Source organism: Populus trichocarpa, chromosome 5, assembly GCF_000002775.5.
Source record: "Populus trichocarpa isolate Nisqually-1 chromosome 5, P.trichocarpa_v4.1, whole genome shotgun sequence".
Lineage (NCBI taxonomy): Eukaryota > Viridiplantae > Streptophyta > Magnoliopsida > Malpighiales > Salicaceae > Populus > Populus trichocarpa.
In genome coordinates this window covers 2,304,814-2,326,914 of record NC_037289.2, presented here as the reverse complement: position 1 = coordinate 2,326,914, position 22,101 = coordinate 2,304,814, and the positions used below count along the sequence as shown (strand labels likewise).

The 22,101-nt window shown below is 37.3% G+C and overlaps 5 protein-coding genes across 6 annotated transcripts; 3 read left to right on the top strand and 2 right to left on the bottom strand.

Moving 5' to 3' along the window:
- Nucleotides 1–281: 281 nt before the first annotated feature.
- Nucleotides 282–2,948, top strand: LOC18098807 (heavy metal-associated isoprenylated plant protein 34). 2 transcript variants are annotated; one of them, XM_024602289.2, is made up of 3 exons: nucleotides 282–707; nucleotides 854–938; nucleotides 1,438–2,948. In XM_024602289.2, exons 1-3 carry the CDS (start codon nucleotides 678–680, stop codon nucleotides 2,730–2,732), a joined length of 1,410 nt encoding a protein of 469 aa, XP_024458057.2. In that variant the 5' UTR covers nucleotides 282–677; the 3' UTR covers nucleotides 2,733–2,948. The 2 variants fall into 2 exon arrangements, with proteins under 2 accessions (XP_024458057.2, XP_024458058.2); XM_024602290.2 differs by having other exon boundaries at nucleotides 283–707; nucleotides 857–938.
- A 3,352-nt stretch (nucleotides 2,949–6,300) lies between these two features.
- On the top strand, nucleotides 6,301–9,784 carry LOC18098806 (signal peptidase complex subunit 3B). The gene is made up of 6 exons (XM_006382557.3): nucleotides 6,301–6,574; nucleotides 6,686–6,733; nucleotides 8,458–8,520; nucleotides 8,855–8,908; nucleotides 9,165–9,251; nucleotides 9,375–9,784. Exons 1-6 carry the CDS (start codon nucleotides 6,449–6,451, stop codon nucleotides 9,498–9,500), a joined length of 504 nt encoding a protein of 167 aa, XP_006382619.1. The 5' UTR covers nucleotides 6,301–6,448; the 3' UTR covers nucleotides 9,501–9,784.
- A 1,581-nt stretch (nucleotides 9,785–11,365) lies between these two features.
- LOC18098805 (scopoletin glucosyltransferase) lies at nucleotides 11,366–12,844 on the bottom strand. Its single transcript, XM_006382556.2, has one exon. It carries the CDS (start codon nucleotides 12,842–12,844, stop codon nucleotides 11,366–11,368), a length of 1,479 nt encoding a protein of 492 aa, XP_006382618.2.
- Nucleotides 12,845–14,000: 1,156 nt separating this feature from the next.
- Nucleotides 14,001–17,505, bottom strand: LOC112327441 (pentatricopeptide repeat-containing protein At1g74630). The gene has a single exon (XM_024600370.2). It carries the CDS (start codon nucleotides 16,803–16,805, stop codon nucleotides 14,874–14,876), a length of 1,932 nt encoding a protein of 643 aa, XP_024456138.1. The 5' UTR covers nucleotides 16,806–17,505; the 3' UTR covers nucleotides 14,001–14,873.
- A 952-nt stretch (nucleotides 17,506–18,457) lies between these two features.
- On the top strand, nucleotides 18,458–21,841 carry LOC18098802 (nuclear transcription factor Y subunit C-3). The gene is made up of 4 exons (XM_006382553.3): nucleotides 18,458–18,602; nucleotides 18,788–18,834; nucleotides 20,271–21,076; nucleotides 21,529–21,841. The coding sequence occupies exon 3, from the start codon at nucleotides 20,311–20,313 to the stop codon at nucleotides 21,061–21,063; it is 753 nt and encodes a 250-aa protein (XP_006382615.2). The 5' UTR covers nucleotides 18,458–18,602; nucleotides 18,788–18,834; nucleotides 20,271–20,310; the 3' UTR covers nucleotides 21,064–21,076; nucleotides 21,529–21,841.
- Nucleotides 21,842–22,101: the final 260 nt, after the last annotated feature.

The window sequence follows — 22,101 nt, the reverse complement described above, 5'->3', positions numbered from 1 at the left end:
CATAATCTTTTCTAAGCAACTTTTCGTGTACAAAATTCGTTTTTTTTTTTCAATTAGTGCACGTGAAATTTATTTTTCCAGATTTCTTTTCAATTTAAATCTTAATTATAACAACACAAGAGATAAGCTATTCATTTATCATCCGGATCTAATCTAAAAGAACCTCCTAAAAACGTTTTTAACCTTTAATAATTATATAAAAAAAAACCTTCAACCATAAGATACTTAACAGACCATACTTAGTTATTGTCCAAATCGATTGTATTATAATAATATTCTACTTCTCCAAGCTGTGAAAGCACTCGAGGTTGTGGTATAAAAAGGCACAAGGCCAGCTGTTGTTCAAGCTAGCTAGAAGCTCACCTTGCTCTCTGTGCAACCGCTTCCAGTCTCTCTTGTCTGCTGCATCAACGAGAAGAAAGCTTAAACACTACTAGTTGTACAAGCTTGCTATAGCCTAAAATATTTGGCTAAAAAGATAAGCTTTTAAATTCACACACCACCAACCGCCTTTTAATCCTGTGTTTCTTATACGTTGGAGCACTAACACATTCTCCCTTGTTCTTCCTCTCCTCTGAAGCAAAACACAAAACCCCAGTTATAATTTGCTCTCTCTCTCTCAAACTCATACACTCTTTGAACTTCAGTTTGAGTTTGTTGTTTCTGTGTTGTCAAGCATGAATAAACAGGAGGTGATGAAGATGCAGGTATGCTCTTCACCTGTCTAGCTTGTTTTCATTTTCTTGCTCTAGAATCTAGTTAGTTTGGACCCTTTTCTTTCAGTTTCATGAACTAAGTTCTTGGTTCCTTGTTTAACTCTGCTGCTGCTGTTGTTTGTGGTTGCTTTTCATAGCAGACTCATACTTTGAAAGTGAACATAGAGTGTCACTGTGATGGATGCAAGAAGAAAATAAAGAAAATGCTCCAAAAAATCGAGGGTATGCTCCTTGTTCTGTGACTTCTCTCTCTTTTCCTTAAGAAAGAATTGATTTTTATGTGATATTTTGTTGAGATTGTTAATTTGTGTTCATTAATTGCTTCTTTTACTAGCAAAAACTCCTGTCCTGATTTTTGAAAGACAAAGTTCTTGATTCTTGTTGGTAAGATGGATGGTCAAGAGGGATAGAAGATAGTTATTCAAATTTAACAAGAGATTGTCAAAATATTACTAGATTCAAAGTTTTTCAATTTTGTTGGGATTTTGGGTGGGGAAGGGCAGTTTAAAAGAGAGAGATGGATGGTTGCTTGCTTGGAGGTTACTTGTATCTAGTTCAAATTTTCATGGAAGCTGATATTTTCAAGAAAACAGTGGATTCTTGATTGATGGGACTTTGCTTAGAAGTAGGATCGTTTTCCAATCTTACTTTATTTGTTTGTCTCAGTGTGCTTGGCAGTTTTCTTTGAATTTTATTTATGTGGTACTATTTTTATGCCCAGGTGTATATACAACCACAGTGAATGCAGAGCAAGGGAAGGTAATTGTGACAGGGAATGTTGATCCAGCCAAACTCATAAAGCAGCTCGAGAAGTCAGGGAAACATGCAGAGTTGTGGGGAGGCCAAAAGGGCTCTAACAACTTCCAAAACGTTGTCAATAATCAACTCAAGAACATGAAAATTGATGGTGGAAAAGGTGGCGGCGGCGGGAAAGACAACAAATCTCCGAAGGGTGGAAAAGGTCAACAAGTACAAACGATGCAGCAGATGAAAGGTTCCAAGGATGTAAAGATGCCGCCAAATAAAGACCAGAAGGCTGTCAGGTTCAACGTGAATGAGGAGGATTTTGATTCAAGTGATGACGAGTTTGATGATGATCTTGATGATGATATTGATGATGAGGAAGAGTTTGGCCATGGCCGTGGCCATAATATACCAAACAAGATGATGGCCATGCCCATGATGGGTAATGGTTTGCCAAACAAGATGATGCCCATGATGGGTAATGGACATGGGCCTCATGGTATGATCGGTGGGCCTGGGTTTAATGATAAAATGGGTGGCGGGGGTGGTGGAAAGGCCAAGAAAGGTGGTGGTGATGATGTTTTTGAGATCCCTGTGGTAATGAAGGGCAAGGGAGACAGTAAAGATGGCAAGAAAGGTGGTGGTGGTGATGGCAAGAACGGTAAAAGCAAGGGGGAGAACAAGAAACAAGATGGTAGAGATAAAAAAGATGGCAAGAGTGGTATTGGGATTGGGTTTCTGGGCTTTGGCAAGAAGAGTAAAAAGGGAGAGGATAGTACTAATAAGGCTGCAGCCAATAATGGCAGCGCAGGTGGAAATGGAAACAGTAATGGCAATGGGACCAAGAAGGGTGGTGGCAAAACCGATGGGGTCGATGATATTAACAAAATGAAACAAGGGTTCCATGAAATTGATGGAACAGGGAAAGCTCACAAGAATCCGGGCCAAATGGGTCCGATGGGTCATATGGGTCCGATGGGAGGGATGGGCAATGTTCCAACAGTGCATGGACTGCCTGCACCAGCGGCAATGAATGGTGGTGGATATTATCCAGGAATGGGGCAAGCTAATCCTTACAATCAGCAGCAATACATGGCAATGATGATGAACCAGCAAAGGCAGAATGGGAATGACATTTTCCAACCAATGATGTATGCTCGCCCTCATCCTTCCATTAACTACATGCAGCCTCCGATACCACCACCTACGGTGTCCGATCAGTACACTCACTTCTTCAACGATGAGAATACCGATAGTTGCAGTATAATGTGAATGTGAAGGTCGCAAGTAGAGTAGTTAGCTAGTTATGTCCTTGTTTTGTTTTTACCAGGTTAAGTGTACCTTTTGTGATGGGTCCTTATACAAGGTTGTGCGCAAGGTCTCACAGACATCATTGCCTGCGTGACTTAAAATAGGTGTCCGATTTTGTTTCACTCCTCGGAAATATATTATCCTTCAAACTCCTTTGTTTGATAGAGATTGTCCCAATTTCTTAGCAAATTGATCTATGGAGTCTAATTTGTATTACATGTTGGAAGAATTTGCGTTTAGGTTAAGAGTAAAATTTGTTGGTTACTTGATCCAATCTTGTGGCTTCACAAGGCCTAATAATAACATGGAAGGTTGTGGTTGCTCATATGATGACTACTGGAGGTTTACATGGTCGTTAACTTCAGGGCCCGTGAGATTAGTCGACGTATGCGCAAGCTGGCTCGGACACCCACATTAAACTAAAAAAAAAAAAAACATGGAAGGTACCTGAAAGCATTGATATTAAACTTTGCCTAGCAATGTCAATCACACAAGGAAGGAAAGGAAGAAGTGTAACTTAAAAGTGGTATGATCTAGTTAAAAACTTGTAATTCATGATCCAATTAGAACTTGGTACTTTTTTTCTTCAAAGTGTTGGGTTAACTTGTAACTCAGGCTTTCTATCTAATTAATCCTGAAATTAGGGTTTTTATTATTTTTAAAAATATTAGGTTAACTTGTAACTCAGGTTTTATATGCATACACAATCTTGTTGCTTTGTAAGTTCCAATAATAATAATAATAATAATAACAATCTTGAGAGTGACGGCTCCCAATAATTCAAAATCTGGGGTCCTTCTGGTCGCGTCTTTATGACTTTCATCACCGGAATAAAAACTTTGTAATGCACAATCTTGAGAGTGACCGCTCTGTTTTGCCATCTTGCTTGCTTGCTTGCTTGATTGACATCTTTGTGGCTTTATACTTTCCGGCCGCAAATTATTGCTTCTTTTTCTGGCGTTGATGCCCCAAATCCACATTGAAGACTTCCATCGTTCCACTTATTTCTCGTCTTTAAATTGTCTCTTTTCATACAAGTTCTCAATAAATTTTGTAGCCTCTTTCATATTTATTTCTCCTCATATTATGTTTTATGTGTTTTTTAATTAAATATTATTTTACCGGTAAACAACAGTGATAATATCCTTCTAAATATGTGTTTGGTAATGTAATACAATACTTTAAATTAATATAAAAATTAATATTTTTGATTTCAAAATATAAAAATCATCGAAAAATATGTAAAAAATCAATTTAATATATTTTTCAAACATAAAAAAATTTAAAAAGTTTTAGCTACTACAACACCAAACAAACACTCCTAATATATATATATATATATATATATATATATATATATATTATGGGATATATATGATAGAACATACCTTGGGGAATTGGGTTAGGTCTAACATGGATTGAGACATTTCATGCCCATCCACTTTCTTTTATTTGCTTAATAATTAGTGGAGAAACCACTCGAGCAATCAATGAAAAGCACTTGATTTAAGATCCCAAGTGGTTTTAAAATATGGTCGGCCTTTTTTGTTCAATATTTCGATGTTTATCACATGAAACTATGAATGTTTCCCATTTAAATTAGTTTTGATAGAGGACCATGCATGTGTTTTGCGAGCCATGGTTGTTGTCCACAAGCTCGTGTTCCCATAGGAATTGATTTACTTTTAAGTATTCCGCATAAAATATTTCTATGCAAAATAAGGTACTTTTTTATTATTTAGATGCATTGAGTTTTTTTTTATATGAATTAATGAATTATTTTTCATTTATGGTTTTTGAATGATGGTAATAAGATGAAAAAAAAATATATTTTATGATAAAAATAGTAGGGGTGACAATGATAGTTATGATGTGATGGTTATTTTTATAATATATGCTATATTAATAATATTATTGATAATAGTTATAAGGATGATAGTAACAATAACGAAGAAATAATTGTTAATTTAATAGCAAGGTTATTGGTGTTAATGGAGATAATAATTACAAGTTTTGTTTTTAATAACATGGAATAACGATAAATGATGATTATAATGATCATATTGATAATAACGTGAAATAACAATGAAATAATATATTAATAATTGTTATGGTGGTCAAGTTAGATCATGAATTGATAAGGAAAATGTGAATATTTTTCTAGAAAGATGAACTCATCTACTTAATTTCTAATATTTGTTTAATTTAGTGGAGAAACCACTTGAGCACTCCATATAAAGCACTTACATAGATGATCAAGATCCCAATTTATTTAAGAATATGGTCGACATTTATCACACGAACCTGTGGATGATTCACATTTAAATTAGTTTTCATGGAGGGCCATGCTTGTGCCTTGCAAGCGACTGATTGCCATGGTTGTTGCCCGCAAGCTTTTGTGTCCCCATGCTACTTGATTTACTTCTAAGCAATGTAGTCGGCCCTCGACGCCAAATTAAATACATTTGTCATGTGAAAAGTATTTTTCTATAAAATAAATCACTTACTATTATAAAGAAAATATTTTTTTTATAAATTAATGAATTATTCTTCATCTATGATTTTTGATTGAGGGTCATAAATTGAGGAAATTGTAATACTTTTTATGGCTTGGAAGTGCATCAAAATAATATATATTTTTATTTTTTTAAATTTATTTTTAATATCGGTACATCAAAATGATCCAAAACACTTAAAAAATAACTTGATGATGGATCGATCACAATTTCAGCTTCTGTGCGATGGGCCCAATATGGATCTCATTTTCTTATTAAGTTTACTCTCAATCAAGCCCCTATTTGGGCCATTCTGAGGGCCTTTTTCTCTAACCATCTATAGCAAATTCGAGCTGGGCTTGAAGATAAAGAAAGCCCCGAACCTCAAGCGTATGGGTTAGGCTTCAAGTAAAAAAAAATATAAAATATTTCCACAAAAAATCTTTGGTTGTGAAAAATATTTTCCATCTTGTAAATTCTCTTTCGCGTGCACCATCTGGATTGCCTTTTCTTTCATGGAACAATGTGAATTACTTCTACTCCTTCTTCTTGTTTTTTTTTTTTTTTTGAACTCATTAAATCTGGTATCTAGCTCGAGTAAATTAATAAAAAAACATTTAAGTTAATATGATTTGATTTACTCGGATTTCTAACTAGTTTGATTTTTTTTAAAAATAACATTATTTTAAATTTTAAAATTTAAAATTTAAAATTTAAAATGATATTATTTTGATTGATTTATGTGAACTTAAATTAACTTATTAACCTAGCTTAATAGATTAGGATAAGTTTAATTACCATTCTTTAAAAAGTTATTTTTATATTTTTTTAATGTATGTTATTTATTCACAAATTATAGTTTTATTATAATTAATTTAAATAAACTCTAGCAATGATGTATTAAAACTAATTTTAATTAATATAAATTTGGAAGACAAAGCAGTTAATGACATGTCAATTTTTACTAAATTTGCCATGTCAGCAAACATGGTGACTAAACTAAACGCGTAGTAACCAATCAAAACCAACAAAAAGTCCAACTCTCTCTCCCCCCCTTCCTTAATTTCAGACCAAAACTCACTCCCTGCAGTTCTGACAGAAGAGGGATAAGGAAGGACAGCACGATCTAGTTTTGTCTGAATCAAAACGGCTTGGAGATTCTTCTAAAAGCGACATCGAAAAATGCATACGTTCGGATATAGAGCGAACGCGTTGCTAACGTACGCCTTGACTATACTGGCTTTAATGTGTACTATCGCTTCTTTCTCTGACAACTTCAATTTTCCTTCTCCTTCTGCTGAAATCCAGGTTTTCGCTCTAAACTTGTGAAATTTTGTGTTGGTTTAAGGCTGTTTGGATCGAGATGCAACTTTGAAATGATGTTTTTTTTTTTTTTTAATTTATCTTGGGGTTTTGTAGGTGTTGAATTTCAATTGGTTTCAAAAGCAGCCGCATGGAAATGATGAGGTGATATGATTGTTTCTTTGCTTAATATATATTTTTTATTCTTTTGTGTGAGACGTGATTGATTCTTTTGGTAGATTAGTGGGTTTTTTTTATGAATTGATGGGATTAACAATAATTTTTGTTAAATGGGTTTTTTTGATTAAAAAAAGTTACTTTTGGGTTCCATTTGCTGCTAATTATGAAATGCTAGGTGGGTTTTTATAGGTGTATATGTTTTATCAGAAGGTTTTAAATTCTGGGTTTGAGTGGCTTAATTTTTTAGATTATGGTTGCATAATCTGTTTTGATGATTTATTGGATTGAATTTTCAGTATTTCTATCTTTTGTAGCTATAAGAGTATTGGTCTCAGAGTTTGGTTTAATCTTTTGTTATCTTAGCTGTTCTTTTGTTTGTGAGTGTGCTAAGGTTCTTGCTCATCTGACTTTTCCCAGTAAATTTATGTAGCCTGGTTGCTAAAAAAGTGGTCTTGGTTTTTAGTTTCTGAAATGTCGATGTCTAAAGATTCTCTTCTTTAGGTAGAGGTTTAGAAAATTGAGTTGAACAATCCCATTTTCCCCGTTCAATACTTGTTGAGACCTGATTTTGCCCCTAACAACTGGTAACATGCATGGATATTGGAAGGGCAAAATCTACAGGAAACATGCTTTCATCTTACAAAATGATCCGCCTTTAGTTCTTTGTTGCTAGTGAAGTTAGTCTCAAAGGGTAATGATCCGCCTTTAGTTCTTTGTTGCTAGTGAAGTTAGTCTCAAAGGGTTTGATGTCAACTTCATGGGTGTCCCATAACATCCCACAAGCAGTTTTTTGGTTATCCTGTTGTTTTTACTTTATGGACATCCTGCTTTCAACCTGCATTATTTCTCTTCTGTGTGGGTGTGGGTGAGAGAGAGAGAGAGAGAGAGAGAGAGAGAGAGAGAGAGAGATTAGGGGCGGGGCATCCGATATTTGAGGTGAATTCTCCATCTTGACTATAGATTCCATTTAGGAAATTCTCAATTAAGCTATCATTGGTCAAAGGTCATTATTTTGCAAATATTCCATGTACGTATAATCTAAACTGCTTGATATTGATAATAATATGCTAAATTTACGAAAAATCTTGATAGCATTAAAATCCTTGAATACAAAAATGAAGTGGTTTACAACTTGTTACCAAAATTTTTAGGGGTAAAATCATATTAGGATAGAACATTTGTAGTCAATGTTGCATCTTTAACTGTTCAGCTTATATTTTGGATTTGGCCCATTACAATATGGTTCACTTTTCTGTTTCAAGAAATATGAAACAATAGTTAACATCTTCAATCATGCTAGATGTTTTAGTTAATTCTACTTATCGGTTAAAGAAGTGCTGAAAACATTACACCAGGGAAAGGGATGACCTTGTACCTATTGACCATTGAGTTTAATATGGGACCAGCTTCTTGGCTTTTCTGTGCCTACTCGTAGAAGTTTTGAAGATTAGAAGGAATGTTGATATAGAGAATTTATAGAGTGATGCTTGTAAGTTTGCAGGATAGTGGATTTTTTTCTTCCAGAAACTTATCTTATTGATTATGTTGATTTCCCCCCCTGTTCATCTTAACTATTTTAAGACACTGTATTATTGTCAAACCATCCTTCATTTTAGATGCATTAGTGTAGATGCAGGCTCTTTATTCTTTTCCACTTGATAAGCTAGAAATGATTCATTGCTGATTGAACTGCCTTCCATTTGATGCAGGTCAGCCTCACCATGAATATAACAGCTGATTTACAGTCACTTTTTACATGGAACACAAAGCAGGTTTGTAATTTGAAACACCTCGGGTGATGGGTGCCATAGTCTTTACATTTCAGAATCTAAATCTTCTACTCTCCTTACAAGGCAAGCCATTTGGCCGTTCCATGAGTGTAATCTGAGTACATTTCATTTACTTGAACAATCACTCTATTATAGTTTCCATGTTCTGATAAGTCATGTTTTGGATGTCCTATGAAAATTTTGAAATCCTATGTAAAACTACTTTATATTTCATTGCTGGGATGAAACATGAATATGGAACTGTGCATTGTATGTAATGATCACCGTAAGAGCCAACTCAAATTTGCAATAATCATGACCTTGTCATACATTGCAGCTTTTCATATTTGTAGCAGCAGAGTATGAAACCCCCCAGAATTCAGTGAATCAGGTACTTTTCTTGCTTGAAATTTTGAAGTCTTTTCGTTTCCATTTTGGTTCTCAATCTTTCACACATTAAACTTTAGTTTCTTACAAACTTAGGAGGCAAGCATGAAGCTGAATCAGCTTGCCTTTCATTTTCTCTCTTGCACATTCAGGCACTAGACAAGCCTCTCGAGTCATTTTCATTTAACTTCTTCAAATGTCAGGGTCTGCTGCATAAATCTCTGTCCACAGCGTAACTCTTTCTTAATGTTTTCTGATAGGTGTCACTTTGGGATGCCATTATACCTGCTAAAGAGCATGCAAAGTTTTGGTTTCAGACCGCAAACAAGTATCGTTTTGTTGATCAGGTACCATCCTCATGAAGTGATTTCTTTACAACTCATCCTGTGCTTCTACACCCATACCCATGACACACCTCAGGCACTACTCTTGCTATGTTTCAGAAGTAAAATTTATCTTTCCTTGTGCAGGGAAGCAATCTTCGTGGTAAAGAATTTAACTTGACATTGCACTGGCATGTCATGCCCAAAACTGGCAAGATGCTTGCCGACAAGTTGGTCATGTCTGGATTCCGCTTGCCTGAGGAGTATAGATGATGACAGGGCATTTTTTTTTGTTTTTTTGGTTTTTAATCAACGAACATAGCCAATGTCATTGCAGAGGGAATCGGATACATTTGAAGACCCCAGGGGAGACTACAGGCCCAATTAGCTGGGCAATAAGGGTCTATACGCTCTGGCAAGCCAGTCTGCAGCCATATTTACCTCTCTTGTTACTTGACGAACCCCCCCCACTAAATATGGGATGATAAAGGTCAGCTTAATTAAGAATGATTGAGGAAGAAATGAGCACAGCTTGGATTTTTGAGTGCTTGTGATTATTTTTGGGCTGTGTTGAGTTCTTCTTGCTTATATTTTGGGCATTTCCTGCTCAGGCCCACCACAGAATCCCAATGTCTATAAGGCAGTGGAGAGATTGCCGACCAAATTTTTTTTCATAGAGCGTGGAGACCTGTGAACTTGAGCATTACCCTAATTTAATTTACGCAATGAGGCCATGCTAAAATTTCTAACTCATCGAACGGTTGAACAACAAGAAATCTAAATCCAACATGTTACTACAGCATGCAAAACATGTTTCCTGCATTGTTGTTCTTTGCTGCTGAGCTAAAGCCCCATCTCCTCTGGCTAGCTGAGTCTTCCATCGCCTAATCAAATCCTTTTACAATGTCCTCCTTGCATTGCTTAAGAGGTCTTTACTCGTTTGTCTTGAATATTTTGCGGAGGCATTAAATCCGGCCAGACTTCAAAGGTTGGATTACTGAGTTTACACTGAGTTGACTTAGTGACTTGAAATTTGGTTAACACTGAGTTTTCTTTCATAGGTTTGGACAGCATTGTCAAACTCGGATGACTTTAAAGGTCAATTCTAAAAGGAATTGACTTGGCTACCCAATAACCAAGGACTCTTAGCTAGGTCAGTTCCACACCGAGTTTGACAATGGATGGACCGAGTTCGACATTTGATAACTAGTTGTCGGTTTTCTACGTTTTTGAAAACAAAGAACAAAACTATTTTATGCTGTTGTGGTTCTGAAAAGTTTTCAAATTTGGTTTTTGAAAGTACAATAATGTAAACTAGTAGTCCAGGCTTTTGTACCTGTTTACAGGATTTCCTTGCAGAACTCTGGATTTCGGGCCGAAACTGATGCAAGTCCCAGCAGACATGTGAAATATTCTGCGCAAGGTTTGGAAACCATGCTCAGCTCTCCCCTTCAGCCAAAGCTACGCAAATCTGGCAGCACCAAACACAACCGCTTGATTGGTAAAACAAAAGACATTGTGACAGGGAACTTTCGCTCGACACTTTTGGCTGCACAATTCTTTCTACATGCAAGGGGTCTGAAATATTTTCCTGTTAAATTAACTTCTCTTTTTATATTCAAATTTGGCATTTTTTTGCCTGTAAGCGTTCGAAAGCAATTTTCATGGATTAACTAATGTCTCTTCCACTCATCTGAAATACTTTCATAAATTCTGCAATTCATCATGTTTTCGTGCTAGACCTCGAAAATCAGCAACCGATATGTTTTCTTGGTTGAAGCTCCTGCCTTGTATATCACAAGGACTTCTTGTAAGTTGGATTTGAAGTGAGGTTTGCTTGGCTTGGCTTGCATTGTAGTTACTTGAGATGGTGAGTTAGCCATTAGGTGAGAAATTCAGTATCCTTGCAGTTTCTTTTCATGAACGGTGCTGATCGAATGGCTGCTAACCACTACAAAAACACAATTCATGCACCGTCAATGCGTTCTATTAACTTAGACAGAAGACAAATCTCTGCAATTAATGCGGATTATGAATTAATTTATGTTGATTTGTATAACATTGAGCACTTCAATGTTATCTGGAATCTGTAAACTATGACTTTTAGAGCCTTATAAAACTAGCAGATGATGTTCTTCTTAACCTTTTGTATCAGCTTGTCGTCCTTGAATTCTTGTCTTTAGAGTCAGGCATTCGATTAGTTCATCCAATTTCTTATCAGATGATCCACCTTTTTCCACAGCTTGCCTTGCCTTTCTCCCCAACTCCTGTGCCCTTTCCCTAGCCTTCTTCCCTTGGTCACCTCTGATCAACTCCTTCACTGAATCACAAATCACATTATGTTGAACGGTCATAGGGTCATCTTTTGCATCACGTTCTTGAAGGACCATGAGCCCTGCTTTTAGCCCCATTTCCGTATACCTTGCGTTCAATCCTTGCTCTGCTCCCATAGGCCAAGCCAACAGTGGCACACCCATTGACAAGCCCTCCAACACTGAATTCCATCCACAATGAGTCAGAAACCCACCAATTGCTGGGTGTTCTAGTATACCCCTCTGGTCTACCCAATCACGTATGGCCAACCCTCTCTCCTTGACCCTGTCTTCCCACCCAACTGGTGGGACCCATGTTCTTGATCTGACCACCCAAATGAACGGCTGTCCTGCCATCTCCAACCCAAGAGCAATCTCCTCCATTTGTAAATCTGTCATATATGATTGTGAACCGAATGCCACATAGATCACATTACCTGGACCCACTCCTTCCATTTTCTGGTCCAGCCACTTGATGTACGGACTAAATTGTTTTTGATCAACGTCTTTGGACCCTGAATTCATCAAATCTTGTTTGCTTTGATCATGAAGCAGAAGTGGACCCACAAGCCATGCTTTGGTCTCTTTGTGATTTTCAAAGGCAGCAACATGGTCCCCTTCAAGCTCTTCAAAACTGTTAACTACGTAACCCCAACTATTATGCTCTGCCTGTTCGATCTCTGAAATAATTGGCAGCATTGGATGCTTTTCATCACCACGCCAAACAAAGTCAGGGAAGTCAGTTTTGTTTAATGGAAATGGAACTGATGGCAAATTTATAGGCTCAGAGTGGAGCAAACTAGAAATGCATGGAACATGCAACGAGACATTTCTTTCAATTACCGTAGGCAACACACCCATCCCACTAAAGACAATCCTAGGAATATCGAACAGGCAACATGAATCAACTGTCCAAGGCAAAAACATGTCAGAGATAACACCAATTGGAATAGTGCTATCACAATCACACAACTCTTTAAGGACATCTTCAAAAGGCTGTTGGAGTAGTTTGGTGGCATTTATAAAAGGGACAAAGAGATCCGGAGAAGGGAGATGGTTAACATTTTCACAACCTTCTGGTAATTCTTCAACTTTTGGAAAAGGGATTATGGACAAAGAGATTGTTGGGTGGGTAGAGTTTTTGGAAAGAATAAATGGAGCATTTGCTGGGGTGGTGATGATGGTTACTCTTGTGCCACGGCTGGCTAATGCCTTGGACAAGTCTAGTAATGGAAGAGTGTGACCTTGAGCCATGAATGGGAAAATCACTACATGGGGTGGTGAAGAAGTACTGGTGCTGCCCATTATTGACCAAATCTGCATATAGATCTGAATATCTTTTGTTCTTCTGATGAATTTGTGAAGAATTAGTGCATGTAACTGGGTTTATATGTGTGTTTAAATTAAACCACTGACATGATTCTTGATATCTCATGAATCCAACATATAAAGAATGGTTAACCTGTGATTGGAGGATAGTTTAGTATACCATTAATGGAAAATTAATTTATTTCCAAAGAGGATGGATATCATTCATGCATGTACATTGTTTATCGTATCCTTCTTCTTACATGAAACAAATTAAACGCAACTTTTGATAGTTTCCATGCATGCATCTTCGATAAGATTTTCCTTTGCAAAAATGATGGCGATAAAACGACGTCTCTTCACAGTAGCAAGATTCTAAACATCAATAAAAAAAAGATATTAACTAGTCTATTAAATTCATAAAAGAGGGTTTAAATCATGAAATTAACTCTCACTAGTGACATTGATGGGAAAAAAATTCACTAGTGACTTCAGAAAAGAAAAGCGACAGAAGATAGGCCACAGGTTTCTTCAGTCCAAGGGAGATTTAAGGTCAGCTTTCCATTATCTACCCACTCAAAACCAGCCCCAGCTCCATTCAACAAGCACTTGATTGGACATACATTTGAGTAGGATAAGAAATTCCCTTCTCCTTCAATCTCAACCTTCACCCAAGTCTCAGCTTCTTCAGAATCAAAATAGGCCACTTCTTGAATTGTGCCATCACTATTGAACATGTTGGTCAGTCCAACAGGAGCAAATTTGATGTCAGAGCTGCCTAATTTCTTGCTTGATTTGATGATTTTGTTGTCTATTTATAGACATGTTAGATGTAACTTATCTCAAATATCATTTATGGAAGGCATATTTTAGAAAAATTGATATAAAAATTACTTAAAATACTTTTAGTTATAAGAATATTAAAGTAAGAACCATAAAATATATTTATACCGAGTTTTTTAATTTATTTTGAATACAAACCTGATAAATTTAAGTTAGACCCACACCCAGTACATTTAATTTGTTTGGGTTTACTTGTAGAAATTTTAGTGTTTACGTATGCAATAAAAACCATGAGACTTTCAATGAGCAAGCTTCGGCCTGGATAATTGCAGCATTCAATGAAAAATTTGGACTATGTGACACAGATGCTGTTGAAAGCTGGTAATTAAGATTGATGAAAGAGTATAGGAACATTGCAAATATTCTCAGTCAGAATGGTTGTGCATGGGAAGAAACAGAGCAGATGGAGATAGCTGGTGATGATGACTGGTATGCGTATATCAAGGTATGTTTCCTTCTCAAACATAAACATGTCCTCATGGCTTACAGTTTTAACTCCCCTAGGTATGGCAGGCCTTCAATACCATTTAACCAAAAATTTTATTAGCTTCTCATTTTATGATTTTTTTCTGCAGGAACACCCAGGTGCAGACAGAATCCTGGACAGTTATAATGATCTTTGTGTACTATATGGTAATAGCATGGCAGTGGGAAGAGCAAGTCATAAGGGTGTAAAAATGGGGTTTGACAAAAATGAATTCGATATGGGGATTGATGGTGTTTTTGGAGACGCACCATATCAGAACTTGAAATATCTGACCAAAGGCAGAAACGAAAGTCTCTTTCTTCCTCAGTGGTGGTGTCTTCAAGGAAAGTTGGCAGACACGGGAAAGGAGAGGCTCAAGAAGCACTTGGTCAGAAACCAATGGTAGTTATGGAGGAGCACGAAGAAGAAACCTGTCAATCGAAGTAATTGTTGATGCACTTCAAGCTATAGCAGACATGGAAGACGAGATCTTCTTGGAAGCTTGTAAACTTCTAGAAAATGAGGAAAACGCCAAGATATTTGCGGCAATGGAAGTTAATCAGCGAAGCAAATGGCTATTTAAAAAGCTTTACAGATAGCATGTCCGACTTAGCAACTGTGATTATCATTTGTAAAGCATACTCCTTCCAAGAGAATGTTATCCTGATCATGGGGATTTTTTCTGTTTCGTTTGCTTTAACTTTAAGTAATCAGCATTTACCAGTAATCTCTGCATGAACAATAACCATCCTTGAAAGAGTGAAAGCGGCTTCTATCTCTCACCACGATCTCCACTTTATAAATCTGAGAAATAAGCTTCATCACTGCATGACAGTCCCTGCAAATCCTCAAATTCTTAACTATTCTTATAGTCCTCCCCTTGCACAACCTTGCAATACCAAAAGCTACAGCAAGCTTTTCGCTATGCACTGACACTGAACCTTCCTTTTCTTCCTCTTCTATGTCATGTAAAACCCTTCCAATCTCTGGAACATAACCCCCTTCAACCCTAAGCCTCCTTATAATCTCCTTTAGCTTCTTGTAAGCCTCTTCTGTAATCTTATATTGTTTTGTGCCTGCCAAGAAAGTATACATGATTTTGTCAACTTCAATCATGCTCCAACCAGGAGTTTTGGTGATTCTCTGTTCAGTCATTGATCTTCTCACAGAAGCTGCATCCTTCCATTTCCCTGCAACTGCATAAGCATTTGACAGCAGAACATGGTCACTAGAGTTGTTGGGGTCTAGCTCTGAAAGTCTTTCTTTCACTTGTTCCGCCAACTTAACATCACCATGCATGCTGCAAGCCCCAAGAAGTGTCCGCCAAATAATTGCAGTACATGGAATTGGCATTTGACAAACAAATTCATAGGCCTTCTGAAGTTGACCAGCCCGACCATATAGATCAACCATGCAACCATAATGCTCAATAGATGGTTCTATATTGTACATGCCTTTCATCTTATCAAAATATTCACATCCTTGTTCGACCAATCCAGCATGACTACAAGCATATAAAAGTGAAATAAAGGCAATCTCATCAGGTCTAATTCCAGACTCTTCCATCTTATGAAAGATCCCAATTGCTTCTTCTCCATGACCATGCATTGCGAGCGCAGCCATCATCGAAGTCCAAGAAACAATGTTTCTTTCATTCATTATTCGCTCGAAAACTAGTTGAGCCATAAGTACATTCCCACACTTGGAATAAGTATCCAATAATGCATTGTTAACTGATACAATCCAAGCCAACCCAGATTTCTCAATAAAGCCATGTAATATTTTGCCAAACTCAAGTGCACCTGCCTGTGCACACGCTGAAAGCACCCCAGTTAAGCTTGTCTCATTCGGCCTCATCCCCTTCCTCTGCAGCTCTCTGAAAAAACTAAAAGCCTCTTCAAAATACCCATTATGAGCAAAACCAACAATCATGGTACTCCACGAGACATCATCCTTCATTGGCATCTCCAAAAACATCTCCCTAGCCAGTTCCAGCTCCCCAGCTTTCGTGTACCCAGCAAGCATAACATTCCACGACATCAAGTTCCGAACAGGCATCAAGTCAAACAATTCTCTTCCACCCTTCATATCACCACCCCTACAACACGCAGTGACCATCGCATTCCAGGCAATCGCATTTGGCTCAGGCATTTCATCAAATACCTTCCTCGCAAACCCAACAAACCCGCACTCCCCATACATACTAATCAAAGTCGTCCCAACAAAAAGATGGGTATCAAGCCCATGAACCAATGCTTGACAATGCAACTGGATCCCAACTCTCACAGACCTCAAATTCGCCGCCGCTTTGACAATAAAAGCGAAAGAGAAACTGTCAGGAGGAGAAAAGGAGTTCCTCCTCATTTCAATGAACTTAAGAAGTGAATCCTGGGGTCTATCTGACTCATAAAGTCCTCTAATGAGAGTGTTGTGCATGAAAACATCTGGGTTTGGAGTGTAGCGAAAGAGGCGGCAAGCATAGTCCAGAGAATCAGAGAGCGAAATCGCACAATGGTGCAGTAGCTTTCCTGCGATGAAAGGGTCAGATTCAAGGCCGAGTTTGAGAACATTGGCGTGGATTTGTTTGAAAGTTGTCAGGCTCTTGCAAATATTCAACAAAGACAGACACAGAGGTTCTGTCTTGCTCATTGTGTACAGCAATGGCTTCCCAGGCCGTGCATTCTCTTTTTTCAAACAGGCAAAAACAACTTCTTTGAACCCTGCATGTATATCAATATTCAATTTCACCCCTGATTTAATTTTCAATTCACACCCTCTATGCAATTATCTTGATCTGTCATCGCAGAACTAATCCATGTCTTTATGTTGTTGACTTTTTCCAAGATCAACATCTTCTTATCCCCAGTAGCTCCAACCTCCATTGCCAAAGAAGTATCATTGAGTCTAGTCAAGGCATCGTCAAACTGACTCACACAATCCCTTACTGAAAAACCACTCCACCGCCGTGGACATGTGCCGCACTAGTAGAAAGAAGACGTGACAACGTTTCTGTGAAGTTTACTTTGACAGTCACTTGTGAAGGAAACTTGTAACGTTTCTTTCACTTCTGAGAAACCTCGTTCTGTTCTGTTAGATGTTACAATAGAATACCAATGGGCCACTAGGCATGCACAATCAAATTGAACAAGTCATTCTAGATTCCAAGGGGCCATTGCTCATGGTAAAATGTCCCAGGCTTTGCAACCAAGGGTTGAAGGCTTAAGTGTTAAGCTCAGTCACCTCATGCAAGAAATGTTTAATGATGAGACTCTTTAATTTCCCATACATATGTCCCTTCATTCACGATGAGGTTTAAGACTTTGACAGAAGAGATACAATGCCAAAAGATTGCAACTACTCCATTTTCTTTGTTCCTTTTCTTTTTGATTGAGAATTTACCTATTTATATTTATAAATAGATCATTTTATATATGATAAGTGTTCGAAGCCATCTTTTCTTATTTGTGTTTGTCATGTATACAGATCTGAAAAGTGTGGGAGTTCCCTGTCTCTTTTGTTCTGAAGCTCACAATTCCTCGAACTGCACCTCTGGAGTGGAACAGGTTCTACCTATCTGCGAACATTGCACTTTTCCCTGTAGCCTTTTTGTATGCTTGCAACTCATTCATGCCATTAGATCATCCCAATGTATTCCGTTTACCACTCATTCCCACTCTGGTTCGTAGTACTTTTCTCAAGCTCTTTGCTCGCAGTTCTGCACTTTATACTCGAAAAGGAACCCCCAGAGACCGAGCAGATATTGCTGGTGCTTGTGGCATTTGTAATGGGTGTCGTTTGGATATCCACTGTTGCTGGAGAGCTACTAAACTGCCTGGAAGCTCTTGGGATAGTTCTTGAAGTGCTCCCATCTCTCCTTGGGCTTACAGCACTTGCTTGGGGAAGTGGCGCAACTCTGCAATTTTTTTTTAGTTGAGCTATTCACAATAATATAACCTATATATTTAAAAAATAAATAAATTGTGTTGTTACTAATAACGCAACCCAGCCATATATTATTCTCACATATATTTTTTATAACTGTGCTAGTTTAAAGAAAAGTTGAAACTTGTTATTTGGAAAAAAAAATGATATTGTGTAGTTTCTATAGCTATAGCTGTAAATTATGTTTTAATTTTTATTTTGGTATGTTAATGGAAAAAATATTATTTTAAAAAATAAAAAAAATATTATTTTAATTTATTTTAAAATAAAATATTTTTAAAAAAATCTAAAATAATACACTAGCAAACACACAGATAAAACTGGACAGAACAAATCCAAGTTCTGATTTGACATTAAAAAGGTAATTGACGTAAAGGGTAATTTCGTCAAAAAGAAACAAAAGAGACAGAAGCCACAAAAGGGCAAACTTCTGACTATATATACAGAGTCAGAAGGGAACACAAGACAAAGCACGTCACAAGCAGCTTTCGTTTCCAATCTTAGGTTTGTTCCTATGAAACATTAGCTCATCGTCATATATAAAAAACCGTCATAACTCATGACTCCAACTTTGCTGATCCATCATCAAACCCTTAAATATAAATAATTATATGGACACCGAATTTACATGAAGTAGATCCCATATTTCTTTTCTTGCTAAAAGTTCTGCTTTTTATTCTCTTCTTCAGGTTCTTGATCTTGCAAGCAGAGAGTACAAGCTCTGCAGAAGGGAAAGGTAACCACACAATCTCTTATCTTTCATGTACACACATATACAAACATATGCATGTCACATACTGTGTGTTTTTGTTTTGCTCATCGATCTTGAGAATTAGAAACCGTAAAGATAGATGGGTTTTGCTTTTCATGTGATTTTAGGAAGGTTTTGTTTTGTTTGGTTAGAAATCCAAGCAGGTATGAGGCTTTTTGGATTTATGGAGTTGGTGTGTGTATCTTTTTTTCCTTTCTTTTTCATCAATTGAGTTTTGTTTTAAGCTCAGATTTCTATGTGATGTGATGTGATGTGATGCTGCTTGTGGTACTGTAAATGGATTGCAATTTCTTTTGTTTGTTTATTTAGGAAGAGTGTTTGTAATTTGCTTTACCTTTTGGTGTGTGCCAAAAAATTACCAGTAGAAGATCAAGATCATCACTAGTTTGTTTTGGTCCCATAGTTGATTGCCTGTAGGCATAACGAAACACTGGAAGAGCTGTTGCAAATAAATCAAACTCGTTTCATTTAAACATAAAGAAAAAACAAGGAAGATGATTGAAATCTCTGTTAATATTGTAGTGATCATGGAGTTACTATTGGTAATGGTTTCGGGGTTTTTTACCCTTTGTTTTGTCGTTTTAGCATCAATGTATTTTGTCTGAACCCTGATGTGGAAGAGGTAGCTGTTTGCATATATCTTGGGGATTCACTTCTAGAATAGGAAGCATATCAAAGACGTACTGCTAAAAGGTTTGGAAAGTTCATATTATTCTGTTTCGGTTTGGGAGCTGAATAATGTCAACTAGAAATGAATTTCTTTCTATAATTGCACTTTGTTGTTGGGCGGGCCTCCTCCATCCCGTGTGGGCATAATAAATGTTAGAAACCGTACCTTTTGAATCTAACCATTGAAAATCACGGTTAGGTGGTCTTTTTTGTTTTTCCTAGCATAAAGAAGATAAATTCCTATCAAAAGGTGCCAAATAGAAAACCATTTCATTATGCTTGGATGTGGATTAAGTCTCATTGAAGTCATTGACTGATGGGGAGATATACCCTCATTGATAGAAGTTATAATATCCGCAATAGCTCTATCCATGATAAAAAGCAAGTATGATGCTGTTACTCTGCATTTTAAGGCTCTGACTTTACCATTTCTTGGATCTTTTTGCAGAGAACTTGTTCATTCATTTATTTTTTTAATCAAACAATCTTGAATTGCCCTTCTAGCATTTTTTTCTTTTTAATTATTTAGACACCTAATTGGATATTATGAAGTTGGATTTGCATCATCGTTTTGTTGCATCTGTTCTGCACTTTAGAGAATGCCATGGCTCAACCAATTTCTTTCATGCAATTTCCTTTCAACATGAAATGATATGATATGTATATCTATACACTGCAAGTTAAATGCTTAACTTAGTTTGCCATGTTTCCTCCTGTCGTGCTGAAAACAGAGGCATTAAGTTGCATATTGTTGCATTTAGTTGGATCAGAATGGAGCAAGGGCATGGACAGCCCCCTGCTATAGTCAGTAGTACATCTCAACTGCAATACGGAACAAGTCCGTATCAGCCTAACCAAATGCTTGCTGCCTCAAATCCTGGATCAGTTACTGGTCAGCCCGTGGGAGCTCAGCTTGCACAGCACCAACTTGCCTATCAGCAGATCCACCAACAACAGGAACAGCAACTCCAGCAACAACTTCAGTCTTTTTGGGCAAATCAGTATAAAGAAATTGACAAAGTTACCGACTTCAAAAATCATAGCCTTCCCTTGGCTAGGATCAAGAAGATCATGAAGGCTGATGAGGATGTGAGGATGATATCAGCTGAGGCACCAGTTATATTTTCCAGAGCATGTGAAATGTTTATTTTAGAGTTGACATTGCGGTCTTGGAATCACACGGAGGAGAACAAGAGAAGGACACTGCAGAAGAATGATATTGCTGCAGCAATCACTAGGACTGACATCTTTGATTTCCTGGTTGACATTGTGCCTAGGGAGGATCTGAAAGATGAAGTGCTAGCATCAATCCCAAGAGGAACAATGCCTGTCGGAGGACCTGTTGATGCACTCTCTTACTGCTATATGCCACCTCCGCATGCACCTCAGGTTGGAGCTCCTGGGATGATAATGGGCAAGCATGTGATGGACCCAGCTATGTACGCCCAGCAGTCTCACCCCTATATGGCACAGCATATGTGGCCACAAGGATCAGAGCAACAGCAGTCGCCCTCAGATCATTAGTAACTTTAGAATTGTAAGCTCTCTTTACCTTATCCACCATTGCTTTGTGTCTAATGACCAAGACCAGGGTGATCAGATGAGCATGTTGTACAGGAATGCTTTCACGTAACTGATAGTGCCAAGGTTTCTAGCCTTCTCATTAGTATGCTTTTCATACGCTCCTTTTCTAGTAAAAACCATCAATAGATATCTCAGTTTGTGCTGAAGATTTCGGTAATAGTGGCTTGTATGATCAGATTTTATAGCTTTTCGTTTCCTACAAATGTACTTGATAATTGTTGAGCCATTAACTCCATCCTTTCGTTATGGTATGTGAACTCTGGTTTATTCAATGTGGAATTCTCTCTCTTTTTGGTTATTTTTTTTTCCAATTATTTTAAACATTTGCATTTATGTTCATATTGCTCGGTTTCCTTGCTCCGTATATGGTTTCATTGATGGAAACAATTTTTGAATGTCTTACAGAATGGAAATATCCCTCCTGAAAAGGTGCAGTCAAGAATGGAGCTGAAAACAAAAGCATGACTTTTTGTAAATAATATGCTGAAAAGATTATAGCTGATTGAGCTTTCTTTTACAGCCCCTTCTAGACTTTAATGTTAGCCTCTCATTTTTTTATGAGCAAGGCAGGTCAAAACATGTATAAATGGAAATTGTATTGTTCGATTCCATGTTTAGCACAGAACATATTTATTTTTTTGGTTTTGTTCTCTATGTTTTTGTTTACACCTCGACAGTATTATGGAAATGTGAAAAAGAACTGCAATGGTATTAAACATGCCCCCCTGAAATTTGCAAGCTCTACTGCTACCAGGATAGATTGTTTTTACCCGACCACCTCCCTAATACCACGCAGGCTCGTCAAACAGTGCTAAAAGGATTTGGCCTGCACTTCGGTTTAGCTTTCCTCAGGATTTGGCCTGAACTATTCAGCAGATTCCCAAGCCTTATGCACCCGTTATGCTTGTAGCTTTGAGGGTTTTTTGTAAGCTCAGGATATCCCGACTTAGAAGAGGTAGGTTACTCTACCTTGCGATG